The sequence below is a fragment of the Drosophila subobscura genome, chromosome E, assembly GCF_008121235.1.
Source record: "Drosophila subobscura isolate 14011-0131.10 chromosome E, UCBerk_Dsub_1.0, whole genome shotgun sequence".
Classification (NCBI taxonomy): Eukaryota; Metazoa; Arthropoda; class Insecta; order Diptera; family Drosophilidae; genus Drosophila; species Drosophila subobscura.
The window spans coordinates 2,953,612-2,975,827 of record NC_048531.1 but is presented as its reverse complement, the minus strand read 5'-3'; the positions used below and the strand labels follow the sequence as shown (position 1 = coordinate 2,975,827).

General features: G+C 45.5%; 5 protein-coding genes across 8 annotated transcripts; 3 read left to right on the top strand and 2 right to left on the bottom strand.

Annotated features, from left to right (window-relative positions):
• The first annotated feature begins 947 nt into the window (after positions 1-947).
• LOC117889982 (dnaJ homolog subfamily C member 13) lies at positions 948-10,356 on the top strand. 2 transcript variants are annotated; one of them, XM_034794564.1, is made up of 22 exons: positions 948-1,076; positions 1,413-1,663; positions 1,720-1,860; positions 1,919-2,063; positions 2,221-2,419; positions 2,488-2,992; positions 3,057-3,235; positions 3,304-3,511; positions 3,574-3,984; positions 4,051-4,392; positions 4,451-4,659; positions 4,720-4,888; positions 4,948-5,715; positions 5,775-6,353; positions 6,413-6,524; positions 6,588-7,761; positions 7,830-8,373; positions 8,432-8,925; positions 8,986-9,361; positions 9,423-9,545; positions 9,614-9,872; positions 9,929-10,356. In XM_034794564.1, the coding sequence occupies exons 2-22, from the start codon at positions 1,472-1,474 to the stop codon at positions 10,042-10,044; spliced, it is 7,245 nt and encodes a 2,414-aa protein (XP_034650455.1). In that variant the 5' UTR covers positions 948-1,076; positions 1,413-1,471; the 3' UTR covers positions 10,045-10,356. The 2 variants fall into 2 exon arrangements, with proteins under 2 accessions (XP_034650455.1, XP_034650454.1); XM_034794563.1 differs by having other exon boundaries at positions 2,218-2,419.
• A 1,005-nt stretch (positions 10,357-11,361) lies between these two features.
• Positions 11,362-11,837, top strand: LOC117891204 (ADP-ribose glycohydrolase OARD1-like; the record flags this gene model as incomplete). Its single annotated transcript, XM_034796542.1, has 2 exons — positions 11,362-11,568; positions 11,632-11,837. Coding segments are annotated over 2 exons (363 nt in total), but the record flags the coding sequence as incomplete, so codon positions are not given.
• A 2,271-nt stretch (positions 11,838-14,108) lies between these two features.
• LOC117891308 lies at positions 14,109-17,273 on the bottom strand. Of its 3 annotated transcripts, XM_034796718.1 has the most exons (6): positions 17,128-17,223; positions 16,297-16,313; positions 15,691-15,763; positions 15,198-15,504; positions 14,540-15,132; positions 14,109-14,468 (listed from the first exon to the last, which is right to left on the bottom strand). In XM_034796718.1, the coding sequence occupies exons 4-6, from the start codon at positions 15,325-15,327 to the stop codon at positions 14,274-14,276; spliced, it is 918 nt and encodes a 305-aa protein (XP_034652609.1). In that variant the 5' UTR covers positions 15,328-15,504; positions 15,691-15,763; positions 16,297-16,313; positions 17,128-17,223; the 3' UTR covers positions 14,109-14,273. The 3 variants fall into 3 exon arrangements, with proteins under 3 accessions (XP_034652609.1, XP_034652607.1, XP_034652606.1); XM_034796716.1 differs by having other exon boundaries at positions 15,691-16,313; positions 17,128-17,255; XM_034796715.1 differs by lacking the exons at positions 15,691-15,763; positions 16,297-16,313 and having other exon boundaries at positions 17,128-17,273.
• A 549-nt stretch (positions 17,274-17,822) lies between these two features.
• Positions 17,823-18,486, top strand: LOC117891362. The gene is made up of 2 exons (XM_034796798.1): positions 17,823-17,949; positions 18,010-18,486. The coding sequence occupies exons 1-2, from the start codon at positions 17,870-17,872 to the stop codon at positions 18,455-18,457; spliced, it is 528 nt and encodes a 175-aa protein (XP_034652689.1). The 5' UTR covers positions 17,823-17,869; the 3' UTR covers positions 18,458-18,486.
• LOC117891361 (DNA repair protein RAD51 homolog 4) lies at positions 18,427-19,629 on the bottom strand. The gene is made up of 3 exons (XM_034796797.1): positions 19,373-19,629; positions 18,802-19,319; positions 18,427-18,731 (listed from the first exon to the last, which is right to left on the bottom strand). The coding sequence occupies exons 1-3, from the start codon at positions 19,627-19,629 to the stop codon at positions 18,454-18,456; spliced, it is 1,053 nt and encodes a 350-aa protein (XP_034652688.1). The 3' UTR covers positions 18,427-18,453.
• Between the last annotated feature and the right edge of the window lie 2,587 nt (positions 19,630-22,216).

The following is a 22,216-nucleotide window of genomic DNA, read 5'->3' as shown; positions in this document are numbered from 1 at the left end:
CAGAACTATGTTATTACACTGTTAAGTGAGGCAAAACAATACTTTCCAGCACTGTTGATGTTTTGAACAATTTTAAAAGTTGAAAACGCGTACAAAGTCGGAAAAAGTATTAAAAGTATTTATTTTTGAGTATTTATTTTAAAGTACTTGGCGGGAAATAGGAAGAATCTTAAATATTAAGATCTTTAAAACAATACGTACTTGATTTAAAGCAATACACTTGAGAGGGAAATGGCATAAAGCTATCGCCTTCAGGACAATAAACGAAATAAGCGACGACAACTTTGATTAAACCCATATCTGCAGGAAAGAAACCAGGACGGTCGTTGTCCATTTTTGAGTATCAATCATATTTATCATATAAATATGTGTTCATCGAAAACCCATGAAACGATACTCTTTGCATATTCCGCAGTTTGAAAATATTATCGTCAGACTTTCTAGATTTTTTCGGCCTGTTTTTTTGTCGATCTGAGTACTGCCACTAACCAAATAGTATACTATTATACTATTTGGTTAGTGGTACTAGGCTTTAAATCGAGAAACATGATTTCAGACTATGGTATATTTTCGGTATATTTTAAATTTTCAAAGATAAATTTCAGTATATTTTTGAGGGTCTGTCGGTATATTCTATCGATAGTTCCGCGGTCACACTGTTCGTTACCCATAAATTGTTTATTGCAATAATCCGAAAAGTATCTGCAAAAGGAGATTTTTAAACATTACAAAAAAAGGATGTCGTGAAAACTAACCAATCTTGTGGAGATTTGATTGATAAATTATAGTTTTAGCGCTGAGACTCCTAAATAGCTAGTAAAATCAAATAGAACATCAAAATCTAGGAATGGCATTTAAGACTACGGTATATTTACAGTATATTTGTACAAGGAAAGGTATATTTCGGTATATTTCCGAGGGTCTGTCGGTATATTCTATCGATAGTTCCGCGGTCACACTGTACGTTACCGATAAATTGTTTATTGCAAAAATCCAAAAAAAAAAACTGCAAAAGGAGTGATAGTTCAACATTTAATTGGTTTTTGCAAATAGGGGAAATGTGCTAGATGTTTAAGGTGAGCTGCAAACCATCCGGTCGCACTCCAGAGCGCCTGCTTCACTGGATGAGATCCATTTTCGTGGGGCATCTCGTGTTACTTGTCACGTTAACTCCCCCTTTTCGGGTCTTTGTTGTGTGCTACGCGGCGTTGGCACTTCTGCTGGCTGATAAGTGCCAGGGCGAGACGCAGTCAACTTAATTAATCAGTGCCCCAGCAGTGGGCAAGTCAATTGGATATTTTGGACGCCGACCCGACCCGAGAATCAGCTGAGCGTCGCCGCGCACCGACCGTCTGCAAGAAATTCCAATTAAGACAATTTTCCCACACTCTCTCTCTATCTCTCTGTCGCAGTTGTTGCATAGTTGGAATTTAGTTGGATTCACTGGCGAGACAGCTACAAGACAGACACGATGTTGGCGCAGCGGGAAAACGTCGACCTGGAGTGCTTCCTGGTGACCAAGCACTCCTGGAAGGGCAAGTACAAGCGGATCCTCTCTATCGGCACAGCCGGCATCTCCACCTACAATCCAGATAGATTCGATCTCACGAACCGCTGGACCTACTCGGACATTGTGGCGGCAGCCCCCACCAAAACATCAAATGTAAGCGATGATTGGCTTTTCTGCGAATTTAAATAATTAAATTCCATCTCTTTCAGATACCCAATGAGTTTGTGCTGACCATCAAGAAAGATAAGAAACTGGATACGATCAAATTGTCTTCCGAATACCGCAATGACATTCTCAGTTCTATACTCAAGTACTACAAAGAGTTTGCCGATAAGCCGAAAAACACTCAGGTTTGCCCAAAAATCCGTTGATGAGTCATGGAATCGTATGGTAAATGTTTGTTTGCAGCGCTTCAGTGCGTACAAGTACCACTGGTCGGGCATCAGCCTGCCCACTGTGCTGGAGGTGACGCCGTGTTCGCTGGACCAGCTGGACCCCACCACCAACGATGTGCTCGCCAGCTACATGTACAAGGACATTGAGGGAATAATAGGTAGCTATAAAGACTCGGCTCGCTTGCATCAGATATTGTGCACTGTTCGTTTTGTCGCCATGTTTCACAATTTTAATTCAATGTGTACGCTTTATTTTCGTCTGCTCTGGCACTCATCTTTATGGTCTTTGTTTACGTTTGCGCACGTTTTAAGCAGGCATCTCGGACTATGAGGGCGGCATTGTGATGGCCTACGGCGGCTTCAGTCGCCTGCACTTGTTCAAAGCCTTGAATCACCACGAGATCGTGCAGAACATTGCCCAGAGGTCGGCCCAGTTCCTGGGCATCGAAACCAAAATACTCAAGAGCCAGATAACACTCGAGCAGTTCGAGAGGCAGCGATTTGGCAAGTTCAGGTTAGACAGCGAATGGAGAAAGTGTTTGTTCTTTGCAGTAAAGAAAGATTCTTCTGTTTCATCCGCAGTGACGATCAATTTCAAACGTCGATGACCGAGTTCACTGTGCAAAAGATAACGCACCGCCATCCGGATCCAGTGAAGCGCATACTCTGCCTTACCGAAGTGACGCTGCTGGAGAGGGATCCCCAGACGTACAGTGTCTGCACCTTGCGCCCACTCACCGATGTGTTTGCTCTGGTTCGCGACAAGGACAGTCTGCAACGGTTCAGCATCGAGTACAAGAACGGAGTCGTGCGCAGTTATAGTACCAACGACAGGGACTCCCTGCTGGCCACTCTGCTGGATGCGGTGCGCTCCAGCGGCAATCAGGATGTGCACATACGCATCGGCAACACACCCAGAGGCAAGAGATACGTACCCCTGAGCAGCTCCGTGGACGAGGAGACGGAGGCCAACTTGTTGCGCTTGGTAATCAACAATTTCCAGAATCCCTCCAAGCGCTACGAGATCCTGGAGCGTTTCAATGCCAATGTGCCGCACAGTGGACTCAACTACAGTGTGACGCAGGACGTGAGTAGCCCCAAAATAGTCATTTGATCACCACTCGCTACATTCATTTAATTGCCCACTTCAGAGCCTGTTTGCTGAGAACAAGGAGAAGCTCATATTGAGTGCCCTGCAGGCATTGGCACAAAAGGAGCTGGACAGCCCCACAGCTCAGCTGAGCAACCTGGAGCTGGAGGCTATATTCCACGCCCTAACTCGCCTCCTGGCCAGCAAAGTGGGCTATGCTGCCTTCACCAATCTCACGGGGTAAGCATTCCACCTGGAAAGTCTTTCATCTTCAGCTTTAATTTTATTCCCCTTGGATGCGTTTTTAGATTTCGTGAGATTATTGGTACCAAGGTTGTGGCTGCTTTGCGGCGCAAGGATCTGGCTGTTACATACTCTGCTATCGACATGATCAACTCGCTGATGCATTCGGTGAACACTGACCATGACTTGAAGCAGGAGCAGCTGAATAAATCCTCCATACTATCATCGAAATCATTTCTGGAAACACTGCTCAATATGTGGACAACGCATGTGGTAAGTGCAGCAAAACGATTCGAAACTTAAAGGAATTTTTCATGAACCCGTTTACTTTGCAGAGCCATGGCAGTGGGGCCCTTGTTCTGTCGGCCATGCTGGACTTCATGACCTTTGCCTTATGCGTGCCTTACAGCGAGACCACCGACGGCAAGCAGTTCGATACACTCCTGGAGCTGGTCGCCGATCGTGGTCGCTACTTGTACAAATTGTTTCAGCACCCCTCGCTGGCGATCGTTAAGGGAGCCGGCCTGGTCTTGCGAGCCATCATCGAGGAAGGGGAGCTGCCGGTGGCTCAGCAAATGCAGGCTCTAGCCCTGGATGAGGCGGCCTTGTGCCGGCACTTGCTGGTGGCGCTGTACACTCCATCCAATGATCCCACGCTGACGACTCATCGCCAGCTGTCACGCCATCTGATTGGCCTGTGGCTGACGGACAGCGAAGAGGCCCTGGAGCTGTTCAAGCGCATTTTCGTGAGTTGCTCTCTTCTGCCAGGAGAGTTCGGCCAGAAAGATTTACATTTAACTTTATTTGCCTAGCCCGCTGGCCTCTTGACCTTCCTGGAGTCCGAGGACGGCGTGCCGGAGACAGATGTGGAGGAGGACAAGCTCAATTTCCGCGATAACCTCAAGTTTGCAATACAACATTCCAACAAAACTCGCAAGAATGTGATAGAGAAGCATTTGCAAGGCATCAAGCATTGGGGCATGAACCTGATCGAGCAGCAGGATGGTGCAGCGCAGGCCCTGAAGAATCGTCCAGTGGTTCTGCGCAATCGGCGGCAGAAGAAAAAGACCTCCGATGCCATTGTGAATTTGCCGTACTTCTTCTACAGCTTTGCCAAAGATCACAGTCTGCCAAATCTCATCTGGAACCACAAGGTGAGAGGAACACCAAGCACTCAAGCACACTTTTACACATCTGTATCCTTTTTTTCAGACGCGAGAGGAGCTGCGCATGTGCTTGGAAAATGAGCTAAGGCAGTTCCTTAACGATCGGGACTTGGCTGGCCAGATGATTGTGGCCTGGAACTACCAGGAATTCGAGGTGGCCTATCAATGTCTGGCAGATGAAATCAAAATTGGCGATTACTACATACGCCTGATACTGGAGAAGGACGACTGGCCGCAGAATTTGGTGAAGGATCCGTGAGTGCACATCAATCAGGGATCAGGATTGGCTTCTGAGTCTCATTTCTCTTCTTGTAGGATTGAGCTGTTCAATGCTTTGTATCGGCGTGTTCTGTGCCGACAGCGAGTGAACGACGATCAGATGACCGTGTTCTCTCTGCAGGCGCTGGCTAAGGTCTACAGGCGCTACCACCAAGATATTGGCAAGTTCAACGACATGTCATACATTCTGCAACTCAGCGACAGAGTAAGTAAACTGAATATTCATTTGGTTAGAGTCTCTCTCACTGGTTACCTCCACTTTAGTGCCTTTCCCCGTCAATGCGCGATGCACTGATAAACCTGATTTCCTGCCTGGTGCTGGAGAAATCCAATTGCCGGGCCCTCATCGATCACGTACAGTGCCTGGTGGATCTCATCACCCTCGCCCACCTGCACAAGGGTCGAGCCCAGCTGAATACGAAAACAAATGTCATTGAGGCCGGACCAAACATGGCGGCTTACGAAGAGAAGGATTGGTATTACAACATCGAGAAGGATGGCCAGAAACCGGAGCGACAGGGACCCATCACGTACTCGGAGCTGAAGGAGCTCTGGCACAAGGGACTGATCACACCGAAGACACGTTGCTGGGCCATTGGCATGGATGGCTGGCGGTCTCTGCAGCAAATCCCACAGCTCAAGTGGTGCCTCATAGCCAAGGGCACGCCGCTCTACGACGAAACGGAGCTATCCTCCAAGATACTCGACATACTGATCAAGTGCACCAGCTTCTTCCCCAGCCGCACCCAGAACGGTGTGGCTGTGCTCATTCCAGGACCAAAGCTGTCGCGAAAGCTCTCAGAGTTCATTTGCCTACCTCACGTGGTCCAAGTTTGTCTCACCCACGACCCCGGACTGCTGGAGCGTGTGGCCACGCTGCTGTGCCAGATAATGGAGGACAATCCCGAGATGCCCAAGGTCTATTTGACCGGCGTCTTTTACTTTATGCTCATGTACACTGGCAGCAACATTCTGCCCATCACGAGATTCCTCAAGATGACTCACATGAAGCAGGGATTCCGCAGCGAGGAGGTAAGAACAAAGTTGCTAACTTTTGTTCGAATTAAACCAATTAAAATTCTGATTCGCAGACTTCGCAGTCGGGCATTATGCACCGCAGCATTCTGGGGCAGCTGCTGCCCGAAGCTATGGTCTGTTTCCTGGAGAACTACAGCGCCGAAAAGTTTGCCGAAATCTTCCTCGGGGAGTTCGACACACCCGAGGTGATCTGGAGTTCAGAGATGCGTCGGCTGCTCATTGAGAAGATTGCAGCACACATTGCAGATTTTACACCGCGTCTGCGAGGCCATACGATGGCCAGATATCCCTACCTGGCCATACCAGTCATCAGCTATCCGCAGCTGGAGAACGAGCTCTTCTGCCACATCTACTATCTGCGGCACCTGTGCGACACCCGCAAGTTCCCCAATTGGCCCATCTCGGACCCGGTGCAGCTTCTAAAGCACACCCTCGATGCCTGGCGCAAGGAAGTTGAGAAGAAGCCTCCTCAGATGACAATCCAGCAGGCATACCTGGATCTTGGCATTGACCTCACCAAGACTGAAAAGCCCGACGAGAGCATGATACGAAAGAGCTACTACAAGCTGGCCCAGATGTACCATCCGGACAAGAATCCCAATGGCCGCGAGATATTCGAGAAAGTCAATCAGGTAAGACTCGAGGGAATCTAAATGAAATCTTAATCCTAATTGCTTTGCTTCCACAACAGGCCTATGAATTTCTTTGCTCCCGAAACGTATGGAGTTCGGGCGGACCGGATCCCAATAACATTGTGCTGATCCTGCGCACACAAAGCATTCTCTTCGAACGTTATCCGGATGGTGAGGGCTCCCAAGTCCCCAGGCTTTCAGGGATACATTATCTCATCTGATCATCTCTTTTAGTTCTGAGGCCGTACAAGTATGCTGGCTATCCGCAGCTCATCAAGACAATTCGGATGGAAACGCGCGACGATGAGCTCTTCTCCAAGGAGGCCCAGCTGCTGACAGCTGCCTCAGAGCTGTGCTACCACACGGTCCACTGCTCCGCCCTGAATGCCGAGGAGCTACGACGGGAGGAGGGCATTGAGGCTCTGCTGGAAGCCTACACGCGCTGCGTGTCCATACTGGGAGTCGACTCAAAGCCGGAATCGTTGCACTATCAGGTCATATCGAACGTGACGCGCTGCTTCGAGGTGGCGTGCAACTTTGAAAAGTGCAAACAGAAGATCATTCAGCTGCCGCAGCTGCTGTCCGACGTGTGCCGCGTGGTGTACTTCAAGCACACGCTGTCCGTGAGCCTGGTGACCAGTCTGGCGGCCAATAACTACGACCTGCAGTGCAATCTGTCGCGGAACGGCGTCCTCTGGTCGCTGCTGCTCTTCATCTTCGAGTATGACTTCACGCTGGACGAGAGTGGCGTGGAGGTGAGTGACCAGTCCAATCAGCAGCAGTTGGCCAACAATCTGGCCAAGATGGCTGTCCTGGGATGCATCTCCCTGGCCGGATACAGCATGGAGCTGCGCCAGAAACCCATCACAGGCAGTGAGTCAAACTCGCCAGCTGCCAAGCCCCCACCAGCCATCAAGCCCAAGCCAGTTGGTGGCGCCGGTGCAACCAACTCGGCCTACACCCAGAACGCGCATAATCCGCTGCAGAGCAAGCAGCTGGCTATCACAGGCGGCAAGGAGAAGGAGCCAGACAGCTCATCCGGCAGCAGCGACACCTCCAGTTCCACGCCCACCGACAGCGAGCAGCAGAACCCGACCAAGAGCAGCTCCAGTGCCATTCAGCAGAAGTACATCGTGACGGGCGAGGCCAAGAATTCATTGGTTAAGCAGGTCCTGGACCGCCTACTCACCCGCTACATTGCCAACCAGCTTGCCACTGCTCGAGACAGTGACGTGCTCAAGCTGCTCACGGCGAACACGAGGAATCCCTACCTAATCTGGGACAATGGCACTCGAGCTCAGCTCAAAGACTTTCTCGAGCAGCAGCGCACATCCTCCGCCCGAGAGACCCATGAGGACATTGCCCAGGTCTACGAGCTCGTTTCCAGCTTTGAGTTCGATGCCCACAAGTGAGTCCCACCACTACCAACTGGAGGAAAGAAGCTTTCCTTTAACCATTTTTGTGTTCCTTATTTAGGGAGGAACTGCAGATTGGCGGAATATTCATACGCATCTACAACGACATGCCCACCCACCCGATTGCGCAGCCCAAGCTGTTCATTATGGATCTGCTTGAGTACTTAAAACACGCGTATCAGTTTCTGCAATGCAAGAGGAATCCGGAAGCGGCCGCCGCCGCCGCTATGGCTCCTGCTGCCGCACCCAAAATGGGCAGCGATGGCATTCTGACCCCAACCCTAGCGCCTAATCATCCGCAGCTGCAGCAACAGCAGCAGCAGCAGGCGATGGCCAATCCGGGCAGCACCTTTGACGATGTTCTGAATGCCTATAATCGTTCGAAGAGCCGGAAGAAGCTCGAAACCGATGCCCAGACGGAGCAGAAGCTCGCTCTCCAGCAGAGCAAATATGACTTTGCCAGTGATGGGAAACTAGAGATGCACATAACAATGGTGCTAAGGGCATTGATAGCAGTAATCAAGGCGAATGCCGAGGTGGAGATCCAGTGCATTGGCAACTTCGATATGATCTTCGGCTTCCTGGCCAACAACATATTCTCCGATGTAAGTGAAGCGCTTGGATATCCCCAAAGCAAATGTAAATCTTAATATTTTCTTACAGAGCTCCACGGTTAAGTCGGTTGCCCTCGAGGTCGTCGCCTTGGTCTCGCGTAACAAGGAGTGCGTTTCAGAAGTGGCCTCCTGCGAGATTCTGGGCAACTATCTGGTGGCTCTCAAGGACCCAGAGCTGCGTGCCAGCCAGGTGAAGGTGCTGGAAACACTCTCGGGTCTGATGAATGTCCAGGAGATGATCAAGGAGGCCCAGGCCAAGGGCGCAGCCATTTATCTCCTGGACATGTTCTGCAACTCGCGAAATCCGCAAATCCGGGAGATGTGCGCCGAGATTCTGGCCAAGATGACAGCAGATCGTTTGAGTGGTCCGAAAGTACGCATTACCATATCGAAATTCCTCCCCACATTGTTTATCGATGCAATGGTGGAATCACCGGCCACATCCGTGCAGCTCTTTGAGTCCATACACGAGCATCCAGAGCTCATTTGGAACGACAATACTCGATCAATTGTGTGCGAAGCGGTCGCGGAAGCCTGCGACAGGTGAGTGGCAGTGGAAAGTCTCAGCTTTCGAGTTATACTGATTTACCAATGGGCTTGCAGATTTTACCAGCTGCAAAAAGCGAATGCTAGGCATGTGTGGAAGGACCCTGAAATACTTAAGGACATCGTCTCCAATGAAATTGTTGTGGCAGGCGTTTACCTCCGCCTGTTTGTCAGCAATCCCGCTTGGACGCTGCGCAAGCCGAAGCAGTTCCTGTCCGATCTCCTGGACTTTGTTGTCGAGCAGATAAGTAAGAGCTCCTCCGAGCAAGATGTCCTCGATCTGTCCACCACCGCGCTCGTGGAGTTGCTGCGCTCGCAGCCGAATCTGGCAGACGACATACCAGTGCTTGGCCACATACCAAAGCTGTTCAATCTACTCTCGGTGCAGCCAAAGAACACGCTATCAGTATTACATCAGCTCTCGCTGTCTGAGGTTAGTTCGGTGATGCGGGAATACATCACACAAGCTTATCTGATCCCCCATTCCATTGCAGTTCTGTGTAAGTGCCATCTCGCAGACAGAGTGCGTGGCGCCGTTGAAGAAGTGCATGGAACACAATCGGGATTGCATTGAAAAGGCCTGTGAGGCGCTTAGTCGTCTTTTCAAACATCAGCACGTGAGTATTTGAATCACCATTAGTCATTCCGCCAGCTTCTTAAATTCATTCACTGTATGTATTCCCAGGACTCATTGATCAGCCAGTCCTTGGAGGTGGGACTGATACCGTTTTTGCTTGGTCTGCTGGACAGTCGACTGGAATTTGTTGACAATCCATCTGCGGTTAAAGCACAAATCGTTGCGGCCCTCAAAGGGATGACGCACAATCTCAATTATGGCGACCGGGTCACGCAAATCCTGCTCAAGCATCCTGTCTGGGCAGAGTTCAAGGATCAGCGCCACGATCTTTTCATTGCCGACACTAACATACGGGGCTATCTGACGGGTAAGTAAAGTGTCTCAACATACGAATCGCAGATCTCAAGTGACTTTCCATTCCAGGCATCAATCCAACGGCTGGTTACCTGACGGCAGGACCTGCGCAAAGCGTGGAAGTGCTCACCTCGCCCCCGCCCATTGATCGGGACGATCCTTCGGCTCGTCCTCCCATAGACTAGCGAGCTTTCGGCATGGTTTCGCTTATCCCAGCTTTCGATTCGCAAATGGACACGGATGACCATGCACGGGGAACTACCCAATTATTGTATTAAACTTTTGCATATTTTGTACACACGCAGCAGGGCGCGTTCTGGCTGTCCCCAGCCGACATATTAACGAACTGTAACAAAGTTTCATTTTTTTATATTTATAAAAGCTGTATAAATAATTAGAAAATAGTTTATATACATACATATATACACAACCAACACCCAACCTAACTAGAGCATGCATAAAGTGATTATAAATATATTATGGAATGAAGCATTAAAGATTCATTAAAAATGAATAGTCAGTCTTAAATATTAGTTTGTTTACTTGTGGCACTAACCAAATAGTATAGTAGAAATCCAGCTTAGAAGAAGCAAAACGTCACCGCTAAATGTGAACTGCTGAACTGCGATGGAACGAAAATTCGTTTTGATGATTTGATTTTGTTTTCGGGGCTTGGCGTATGAACCTGACCTGCCGCAACATGTGCAGAGTGAGGGGTTGGTGGCCAGACCCTTGGGGGTTGGAAAAAAATAAATATACCAATAAAAGTTGTTATTTTATTTAAATGCTGTAATTGTTTTAAATGCAGATTTTATACTGCTTTATTCAAAATTGTATGTATATTATGGAAACGCCGTCGCTTCTCGACTTCGTTGCTTCCGTATTATCAACATTGTTACCAAATCCATATTTTACAGACAAATCTTAATGTTAATGTTTGAAACCTTTTGCATTTTTATACCCGGTACTCGAAGAGTAAATAGGATATATTGTATTTGTGCGAATAACGGTTGTATGTAACGCACAGAAGTAAACGTTTCCGACCCCATAAAGTAAATATATTCTTGATCAGCATCAATAGCCGAGTCGATTGAGCCATGTCTGCCTGTCCGTCCGTTCGTCCGTCCGTCTTGTTTGTCGGCTAGTTCTCAGAGACTATAAGAGCTAGAGCCACCAAATTTTGGCACCAGACTGCTGTATGCTCACACTGAAACCAGGGTATTTCAAAAATGGGCCCAGCCTTCCGCCACCGCAAAAGGCGAAAACCTCCCAAATCTACAATTTTGAAGATAACAGAAAACTAAAAACGCCATTCCGTAGGGAATGACCATATCTATCAGATCACCAAATTGGGATCCGATTGGATCATTATTATAGCCACAATGATAACTGGTGATCTATGCGCGCTATTTTTCAAATTTTTCAATATTATCACTTAATAAACATTTCTCTCTTAATAATTTACATACATTTACATACTGTAGACAAAGTCTACTGACTTGGCCATGGGCGCAGGCATAGCCGTGAAGTTCAAGGAGGTCTACGGCAAGGTCGATGAGCTGCGTGCCCAGAAGGCGGCCAGCGGTGATGTGGCTGTGCTCAAGGATAATGATCGCTACATTTACTATCTGGTGACGAAGCCACAAAGCTGGGGAAAACCAACATACGAGTCGCTGCAGTCATCTCTGGAGCAGATGCGCGAACACATGGTGAGTGGCTTGCGCTAACTTTTAGATCAATTCTTTGCCTATGCATTTCGAACCTTTTCGCAGCGCAAGAACATCGTTAAGCAGCTGGCCATACCGCGCATCGGTTGCGGTATTGATGGCTTGGAATGGGACAAAGTCAGTGGCGTTCTGGAGTACGTGTTCGGGCAGGAGCAGCTGGAGATTGTCTTCTACCACTTTGTGCCTCCACCAAGCAATTAAGAATCAATTCTAGGCGAAGATATCAAATAAAAGAAGTATACATATACATACATATACCTAACATCCATTGTATTTATTATGGGAATGGGAAATATGTGCAATTGAATCCTTAATCCTTGATGTCCTTGAAGCGATAGAGATTGAAAAGGATCGGGGAAGTTGTCCTGATTACGAAAAGGTGTGGCACATTCTGATCGGCCCACAAATATAGGAGAAAAGAAGAAAACAAAACTGTTCTGTCGTTGTTCTCAAAATTTGTTGTAAAAAAAAAAACTTGTACATCAAAAGATGTTTTGTTATTGTTGTACAACAAACACTTTCTTTGTAGTGAACCAACCACGTAGTTAGCACAGTGGCGTCCGCGATCACGACGGCCATTTCTTAAACTAAAAAGGCGTTCGCACAGTGGCGCCACCGTGATTATTACGGCCATTTATGGAACTAAAATATCGTAGTTCGAGAGTTGGCCGCTCTGTGTTGGGGCGCCACTGTGAAATTTTGAAATTGGTCCACTGAAATGGCCGAAAACAGGAAAATTTTCAGACAAAGTACCAGGCGAACAGAAGTCAGCAGAAGGTAACTGGTTTTCATGTTTTTTCACTGTGTCAAAATCTGGATTGACATCTGGATCTGGTCTGAAAATGTTCCAGTTGTTGGCCATTTCAGTGAAGCAATTTTAAAAAGTTCACAGTGGCGTCCCAACACAGATCGGCCAATTCTCGAACTACGTTATTTTAGTTCCATAAATGACCGTCTTCATCGCGTGGGCTCCACTGTGCAAAGAGGTGACTGTCAAAATTTGACAAAAATAACAGGAGAGAGTTGTTTTGTTGTTTTCTCCTTTATTTGTAGTCCGTCCAGGATGTGCCACGCCCCCTCGTGATCGGCACAATGTCCTGGATCCTTTGCGACCAGTTAGGGTGCAAGGACATTAAGGATAATGCCATTTTCATGTTGTTTTTTCTTTTTAATCTCTACAAGGCTATAGCTCAGCTGTTTCCTGTCGAAAAAGGACATGTCACGCCTCCTCGGGATCGGGAAAATGTCCCGGATCACTTCGGGTGCTAGGACATTAAGGATAATGCCATTTGAATATTGTTTTTCTATATAATCCCCTTCAACGCTATAACTCGGCTGTTTCTTGTCGGATCAGGACATGGCATGCCTCCTGGCGAAGGTACGAGTCTCCTGTATCGCTCGAGTCCATCAAGGACCAGAAGGACTGCAGGATATGGCTGTCCTACGCTATTTTGTAATTGGGAACTTTTCAGCCTGAAAGTATGCTATACTTTTGAGAACAAAAGCAGCCCCCAAAAGATACTTCAGTTTATTGGCCTCTGCCCCTGACACGTCTCTGCCGCTGCCTCTGCCCAAACTCTGCAGTGTGTGTTTCTAGGGGAGGGTGGCGAGCTAAAGGAGCGTGTTGGCGTGAGTAGTGTTTGTTGATGTAGATAACAGATGAAGTAAAAATGTAAAATTTGACAAATAACCGCTAAGTTGCAGATGTAGTAATGAGTGCCGGGTATAAAGCGTAAGAAGCGTCTCACACGTCCCTTCTCGTTTTTGTTGCTTGTGAGCTCACATACCATTCAAAATGAAAACCCTCAAGACTATGAAAAAGATTGCCCCTCAATATCAAAATAAATTTATTTTTTGTGATCTTTATATGCTTTATATAATTTAGGATGAAAGGGGTAACGGACATAAACATCTGAATGTGTATACAAATAATGAATTACGGCAATTGACTTTGCGTTGCAGATATTTTTCATTAGAGTATTCAGAGTCACGGTGTGAACAAGCATGGAGCTTTGACGGCACGGGACATGGAGACATGTTTGCTGGCAAGGCGGCTGCCTTGCACATGTACACACACCATCGGCAAATCGAGATTTGGACAACTGACCTCAAATTTGATGCCCAAGCATGGCACTAAAATCAGCATAGACCCACCGCGTACCTATTTTTTTGTTTTATTTGTGTACATAATTTACATATATATTGTAGTATTAATAGTAATAGATCAATAATATATATATACTATATTACTACTATTACTATCAGAGGTGTTGCCCTTGCCCAGCACCTCGACGCCGGGCAGAAACTTGAGACTGTCTGGATTCGGTGTGTCCAAATTCAAATTGTAGCAGAGAGTGTACGCCAAATATGTGTTTGATCCTCCACCTAAAATGAAGTAAAATGCGACAAAATGGAAACTATTGAATGCACCTTGCACGCTGGAAGAGCTTACAGAAGACAGAGATTAAATTCAAAATTTCACGTTCAATATTGGCTATTGAAATTATTACTTAAAAAAAAAAAGTTATAATTATGCTGTGGTCCTGGTGTGTCTTGTGCAAAGCTAAAAATTGATGGTCGCAGAGTGTTGTTAGGATTTGTAGGATCTGCTGAGAGTGGATACACTTTGAATGAATAAAATGTGAACTTGCTATACATAATTGTTAGTCTGATTGATGTGATGTTGCTCAATACTCTTCATATTTGAAATTGGTACAGAACAATGTGTTGCAAACATTGACGGCCACATTGCGACGTGCGATTTTCTTCGAGCGCCCATTGGCCGTGAACTCCTGGTTGTCAACAATCACGCCAAGACACTGGGGCACGTTGGGCTTGTCGCCAGCGTTGCCATAGTCCACATACGCAATGCCAGGACGCATCTAAAAAAGGTAACAAAAGGGAACATTTGTCAGTCGAGTTGGACAACGAACACTGATCTCAGTGAACTTACAATGCAGAGCAATGTGGCTGGGTGCATGGTATCCCAATTGGGTGGTAGTTCGGCACGCACTGGCGGCTTCTTCGGCTCCTTGGGCACGACAGGAGTTGCTGCATTGGTGTCTCCCTGCTGCGGCTGTGCATTTGCCGATGGATGCATTTCGGGCACAACGTAACCATCACGCTCCCACTTGCTGAACAACTTATAAATGGCAAACGATGCCAAATTGAGCATTGGCAATTCATCTTCGGGTGACTCAGTGTCGCTGCTATTGGTGTCCATGGGTTCGGGGGCAGTCGATGGCTGTGTCTCCTCAACGCTAGTCTTTGCCTTGCGCGGCTTTGGCTTCATTTTGGCTATGATATAATCACGCAGAGCATGCTCACAGGCCAGATTTTTGGCTGACATCTTGGACAGCCCCTTGCCCTGGTATTGGTTCGAATTGACCGTGACTATGGCCGTGAATCCGCCATCAGGATTGCTATTGATGGTAAAATCACTGATATTAACGCCCTTGAGTTCGTTGAGTGCCATCAAGGCATTTTTCGGCAACATCGACTTGCGCAGCTGTCGATTCTGGCGCTGCTTCTTGTCGCGAGTGCGTTCTGTCAAGTGCAAAGAGCTTTAGAAATGGCAAAAGGTTTGAGTATCTGTGATTCTGGATGCTTACCCGATGACTTCTTGCGCTTCTGGAATATCTTCTTGAAGGGTATCTTTCCCCCATTGCCATTCTCGTTGCTAATGTCAATGTAAAAGCCTTCGCTCGCGCTCTCGACGGGCGACGACTTGTCCTCGATCATCGCATCGGGATCTTCCTTGTCAGATATTGGATGTGGCAGGCCACAAACTGCTGGCAGTGCCTTTATCTGCACTGGAGCCGGTACTGGAATCGGAGCTGGCGCCGGCACGACTGGCGCTTGCACCAGAATGTTTACTGGCGGTTGAATCAAGGGTTTTTTATCCGTGGCATTCGGATTCTAAATTAGGAAAAAAGTTCATTAGTCATCAATACGATACAACAATGGGTAGCTGATTTGTTTATTTTCTTTTGTTTTGAGGTTTGTTCTTCTAAGAACGAGTGGAGTAGATAGATATCCAGTGAGTGCCTGAGCCTGAGCATAAAAAAAAACAAAAAACTTTTACCAATCAAAAAATCATCTTACATGCCAGTCAATCAATCGATCTACTACATCAGAAGTGGGTGGCTTGCGGGAGGCTCACGGGAGCTCGGTCCTACTAAAAACCATAGTTCAGGAATTAGCCATGACCATTCCTGCAACCAAACTGACCCAAAACGAGACTCTGCCTCAGCGAAAGCGTGTGACCAACCAAAACCAATGGACCCCAACGCTGGCGTTCGGTGTGACCGACCGCCATGTTGGCTCGTGCCTGGCCCCTTGGCTACTGGTGTTTCGTGTTTCGTTTTGGGTGCCATCAGTGGAGTAAATGAGCATTGCTATCTAGCGCAAAACTAATAATTTTAAGTTACAATTTCGTGTGATTGAATTTTCAGTAGCCATAAAAGTCTGCGAAAACCGCAAGTCCAGTTCTAACTCGTACTTGCTGGCCACTTTCTGTACACATACATATGTATGTATGTATGTATGTATGTATGTATTCACTAATGCGTCGAATGCAGCACCGAACACCAGCTGATAGGGAAAGAATGGGATGCTGGATACAACTCGGATACCGGGTGCCTGCACTTTCGATTAACACGCTTTTATGGCTATTGCAAATAAAATCGCAATTGGGGGCTGAACACACACATTTTTCATATTGTGCGCTGCAAATTATATAAATAAAAAACAGAAATACAGTTATTACAGTAAATGTTTGCTTGAGTTGTTCTTAAAAGGAATTCAACGGAATTATTTATGTGTGTATGTTTTAGTGTGTGTGTGTTTATATGCGTATGTATTTGCGTGTGTATTTAAATATGAATATTGGAGTAGGTTTTTGTGTTTTCGTTTTACCGCTTGTTTACCACGAGTGTCACTTTTACGGTTAGGTATGTACATATGTACACACATGCATTTTTAATGCATTCTTTCCTCGCTTTCCTGCTACTGTCTAGGCAGACGTGGGCTTAATTTTTTGTACCTCTCAAATGAAGAGACGCAGCATCTTATTATCTGTTTAGTATGCCAATTCAGCAGTTTCCAGCCCCAGAACGATTTGCACTGATTTGATGTATGTGTGTATGTACATATGTATTGTATTACATGTTGTTGCCTGGCTGCTGCTGTCCCGTTAAAACGGACATTTTCTACCGTATTTATACAAGAAATATATACATTTGTATGTATGAAAGATGCTGCCCTCTTTAAACGACTGCCAATTGTTGTTTTGATACATATACATATGTATGTATGCATGTTTCATGATGCCACGACGCTATTAAGCATGGAGCAGCGGTGGGCACGATTTTTGGGATCAGAACTCAGTCCAAGAACAGAACAAATAGGCCCATGAGCAAGTCACAAACTGTATTTCTATTTCACAACAATCCAAGTGGCGTTTTTGCGACTTTGTTCGTCCCTGCCCACCGCTGAACCGGAGCATACGATTCATTAAATTTAATATTTAGGCAAACTTACATAGACTCCTCCGGAAACAAATGGCTTGTTCATAGCAGTGGTTGCTCGGCGTGAACGATTCATACTTTTACTGTATTTTATACTGATAGCCCCAGCGAATTTTTCAAAATGAGTCAATTTTTGGTTGTTATGGATTTTTGTCAAATGAAGAGTGTGACCGCGGTATTATCGATCAAATATTCCGCAAAACCTTTAAAAATATACCCAAATATACCTTCTCAGTTTAAAAATATACCCTTAACTTAGATCAAGTTCCTCGATTTTAATGTTCCATTTGAAATTACTTGCTAGCTAGGAGCACTAACCAAATAGTATAGTATATATACTATACTATACTATACTATACTATACTATACTATTTGGTATATATACTATACTATACTATACTATACTATTTGGTTAGTGCTTGTGGTAAGCTTCTTCCGTAACCCTACCTAATTAGTTATTCCTTGACACAAATTTATCGATAGATGTATTCAAAAAAAATCATAAACAATGAATGGAACCTTTCACAAACCCAATAAAAGCGATTCTTTAAAGCTATCCAATCTTCCAAAAAATTGACTCTTCTATCCTATTTAATTATATAATCAGCGCAGAGAGTCTGAGCTGGCTAGTAATATTAAACAGAATCGAGGAATTTGACTTCCAATCATCGATAGTATATTTCCGATATTTAGTATCACTTTTGTTTGCATGTATGTCGTGTATATCGATATATATTAAACAAAAAACATAAACAATGTCGCTTGTGGCGGATTATAGCGATTCCTCCGAGTCAGATGATAGCAGTAAAAAATCCGAAAACGAAGAGATAAATGGGTAAGTAAGCACATTTGATAATCCATGTGTGAAAAGAAATATATAAGGCCTCGTTCACAGGCCGCCGCCACCCGAAAAGGTGTCACCAAAACTGCCGAGCGCGAGCCAGGCGCTGGGTAATGCTGGAGCTAAGAAGACGGGCGAGGTCTTCTCCAATCCATTTCTAGAGGCGGAGCTGCACAAGACTGCGTCTTTGGAACGGCATGTTAAAATGGTCAACAACGACACGCATTTGCAGCTGAAGAATGGCCGCAAGATCTGCTGGAACTTTAGAAAAGGACGCTGTCGTTTTGGAACCAGCTGCCAATACGCTCACGACTCCGATTTGGCGATGACCGAAACGATTGCCCCTAAAAATAGTTTTGAGGCGCCAGTACAAGCTGTGCAGGCGGTGAAAGATTCTGGAAAATCCAACTCACGCAAGCGGCCCGGCCTGGGCGATGGCTTGGAGCCGGGAAAACGGGTAATGAAGTCGTACCAGCAGCAACATGTATCTAGCCGTCGTTAAACCATCCCAGCATCTGTGATCTGCAGCAAGCACGTGTCTCCGTCGGGACCGTAGCTGTTCGTCAGTACATTTACCATTCGGAGGCCGTCGTCCTGGCTTTCATTGTATACAATGCCATCGTCGCTGTCGCCGCAATCTGTAATCTCTGGTATCTCCAGCGACAATCTCAGCGTGCACACTGAACTCCAATAGGCGCCTAGCGTTGGTTCAATCTGTTGTCGGGTAGACTGCTCATCACTGTTGCCATCCTCCACGCCGTCATCGTCAGAATGATCTGAAAGTAGAACAAACGAAGTAAATAGAGTTATGTACATAAATAAATAGTCCTATAATATAAATTATACCTGCATCCTGGTCCGCGAACGATACGTTGCCGATGACAAAAGCTACGCCCCTCACAGCTAGCTTTCTCACTCTGCATGCGACCTCTGTCAGCATGCAGTCCCTCATCATTCGCATATCGCTGCTCCCGCGAAGATCAACAAAGCAAGCGGCCAGAGAGTCGACTACCACGACTCTTGTCTGCAGTGCAGCTTGGACGCCATCGGCCATTTGCCGATCAAACTCTTTTAGTACTTCAATAAGCTTGTTAGCCGTGAGTACTTCTACCACTTGAATGTCCGCCATTGCCTTCTCACTTGTCTCCTGATCCACTTTACGCTCCAGCAGCATGTCTTGTATCCGTTTGGTGGAGAAGTCTTGCTTGCTATCAATGAAGAGCACTTGCCGTTTGTGTTTCCATACAAAATTGAGTGCCAAAGTGTACAGTAGTTGGGTCTTCCCCGCGCCAGTCTCTCCACAAAGTTCCCAGACTCTTCCTCTCCTGAACGGCTGCCCAATGGCGTTCAAGAGCTTATCCAATCTGAAACAAGTCAGTCAGTATTTACAACTCTGAATATTTGGCATTTGACCTACTCTTCTATGCCTGTTTCAAAGTCCGACTCGTAAACTGTTTCCACAATTGTCTCCGAATCCCTGTGCAGCAGCGCCAGCTCATTCTTTATCTTCACCACTGATTCCAGTTTGATGGCCAGCAACTTGTGCAGTTGCTGATCCTTCGCATTGTGGAAGTCGAGCATTGTCTCAATATGGTTTTTGGTCAGTAAATTCAACTGATACTCGGACAATAATTCTTTTCCCGTGGAAGTCTGCAAAATTTTCTTAAGATCCATGTAGTTGATGGGAAGAACACAACAATCTATAGATTCATGTATGTATGTATGTATTGAAAGTACAGAAGAAGCGGCCGGCGACGAACAAAACGACCAGCTGTCTGGTCTGCGTCTGAGAGTGTGTGAGTGTGTGAAGAAGTGATATTCTTCGATTTTAGTCTTCGGTTTAAGAGTAACAGCTAGCCATGACTTTCAGCACCGTAAACATAATTTTATCAGATATATGTATTCATTTGCTACAAGATGGGGTAGTTTTAATGACTCCTTTTTATTGGATTTGTTGGAAAATTAGGTTTAGACAGATAACATCAAAAGACGTTAGTGGGAATAGAATGTAACGCGAGAATGAATTGGGCGCGTTCGTCGCAGCGACGTAGTAAAAACCATCGGCTCCGAATCGTTTGCAAATCATCTCTGTCCACCGCCGCCACTATTCCTAGTCATATCAAATTCGAACATTTTTTCCATAAAAACTAAGTATTTAGCGGAATTTCTGACTATATTTTTAAAATATGTCTTTGTTAGCGTTCTTCATCTTATGCGTGCTGATGTCGTTAAATCAGCTGCATCCTCTGGACACCTGTGCTTATTGGCTGCCGAGATATCTGAGCATGTTCTGCAAGGATGCATTTGTTGCGCAGAGAAAGTCTGACCATGTGTTGAAGATCCTCATAGATACCGGCGGCGAGCGGGACTTCTTACGGCTTCTGGGCTACGATTACGATCCACTTCAAGCAGCGGAAGCTGAACCGCCAGATAATACTCTACTACACCATTCAGACAGACAGTGAACGCCAGGAAACAATAATATTAGTCATGTTATGAGACGTTTTATAGAAATAAAAGATGTAGCATACTTTCGGGATGATCTGATACCACCGTCAAATTTATAAAGTAACTTTTGGGGGCTGGTTTTGTTCAAATAAGAATGGCATCCTTTCAGGCTGAATCAATCCCTATTACAAAATAGCGTAAAAGAGCCAGATCCTGCACTCCTAAATGTCCTTGCATCCGAAGTGATTGCAAGCGATCCGGGACATTGTTCCGATCACGAGTAGGTGTGGCATGTCCACAAATTAAGGAGACAACAACAACACAAATCAGTCTTGTTGTTGTTGTCAATTTATGTTGTAGTTGAATAAACGCAACCCCCAAAAGATACATCCATCTTTAACCTAAAGGGAGCCATAGGCCAAGGCCAGCCCCAACAGTTGACTTCCAGAATCAGTCCCAACTGATTTTTGTAAACCCGCACTTCTGCCATACGTTGAGGATCTTGATCACATAGGACAACGTGCTCTGCGCAACCATGTAGAATCATTGTAGAAAATGCTCAGACAACTCTATAGCCAATTGGAATTTGTTGGGAGCGGTTGTAGTTGCGTTTATGGCATTGCAGCCAAGACGGGATCCCTTTAGAGGGTGAGCGGAACAGCTCATGCGAAGTTCCGACTCATTTCATTCACTCATTTGCATGCCATCCAAATTTGCCAGGAGGCATCATCTATTTTAGCCTACTCATCCACACATAAATATATCAGCGGAAGGGTGCGGCTCAATGTCTGTTCCGGATCGCCCTAGAGGCCAATTGTAGATAGCTATTTGTGAACCAATCTGGTCGTGCTAAATCTTTCCCAGTGGAGTGGTAACATTCACCGCAATGGCTGAGGTCGTTTCTTTTCTACCCTGAACTTTATAGAACTTTCCTTCTTCAAAAGTAAGAGCCAGAGCTCAGATTATGTTCCACAATTTGGTCATATATTTATCAATTTCACTTTTGATTACAAAGATTTACGTTCAATACATGACAAATTTCACAATTTTAAAATGTTTTTCTTGTGCATTTTGCATTTTTTGCTTTGTAGTTTTGGTTTTGATGCATATATTTTCTCTTTCTTTTTGTCGATTTCGCCATTATATTTCCAATGAGATTATAGTGTGAATTGAAATGTTGAATACAATTTAGTGAACAATAAATAAAACCACGCACATAACTTTTTAGGCAATACGCATTTTGAACATATCAAAATCTCCTAAAAGACAGTGTGTTAGACATATGTATATAAATGCTATCAATAGTACAGTTGAAATCGTAAATGCTTTACTGGCTTACAGTTTAAATCTATGTAGATCTTAACCTTATAGCTTAAGTAGGGGTGTGTAGGGAGAGGCGACAAATCAATAAATGGCACGTTTCCAACTTTATGCAAAAGTTGAAGCTAAGAGGATAAAATACAGAAGACACTTTAAGATACAAATTGATTTCGAATGTTTTGATTGTGTTTGTGAGTGTAATACATATGTACGAATATTAGCATAAAAGTTACGTTCTTAGGGTACGCATTAATAGTATGAAAGTTAGCTTAGACGTATGTATGTATATAGATGCAGATGCATATGTATCTAGAATGGCATATGTACTATACGTGTGTATGTATATGATTAAACCGAATCTGCATGCGTATGAAATGAAGATGCTGCAGTGTGATAAATATGTTATGTCATATGATAAGTGGGCTATAGGGTCAGGGTCAGTCAATCCTGCCACACAATGAACGCACTTCTGCTCTGGCTTTTGCTTTTTTGC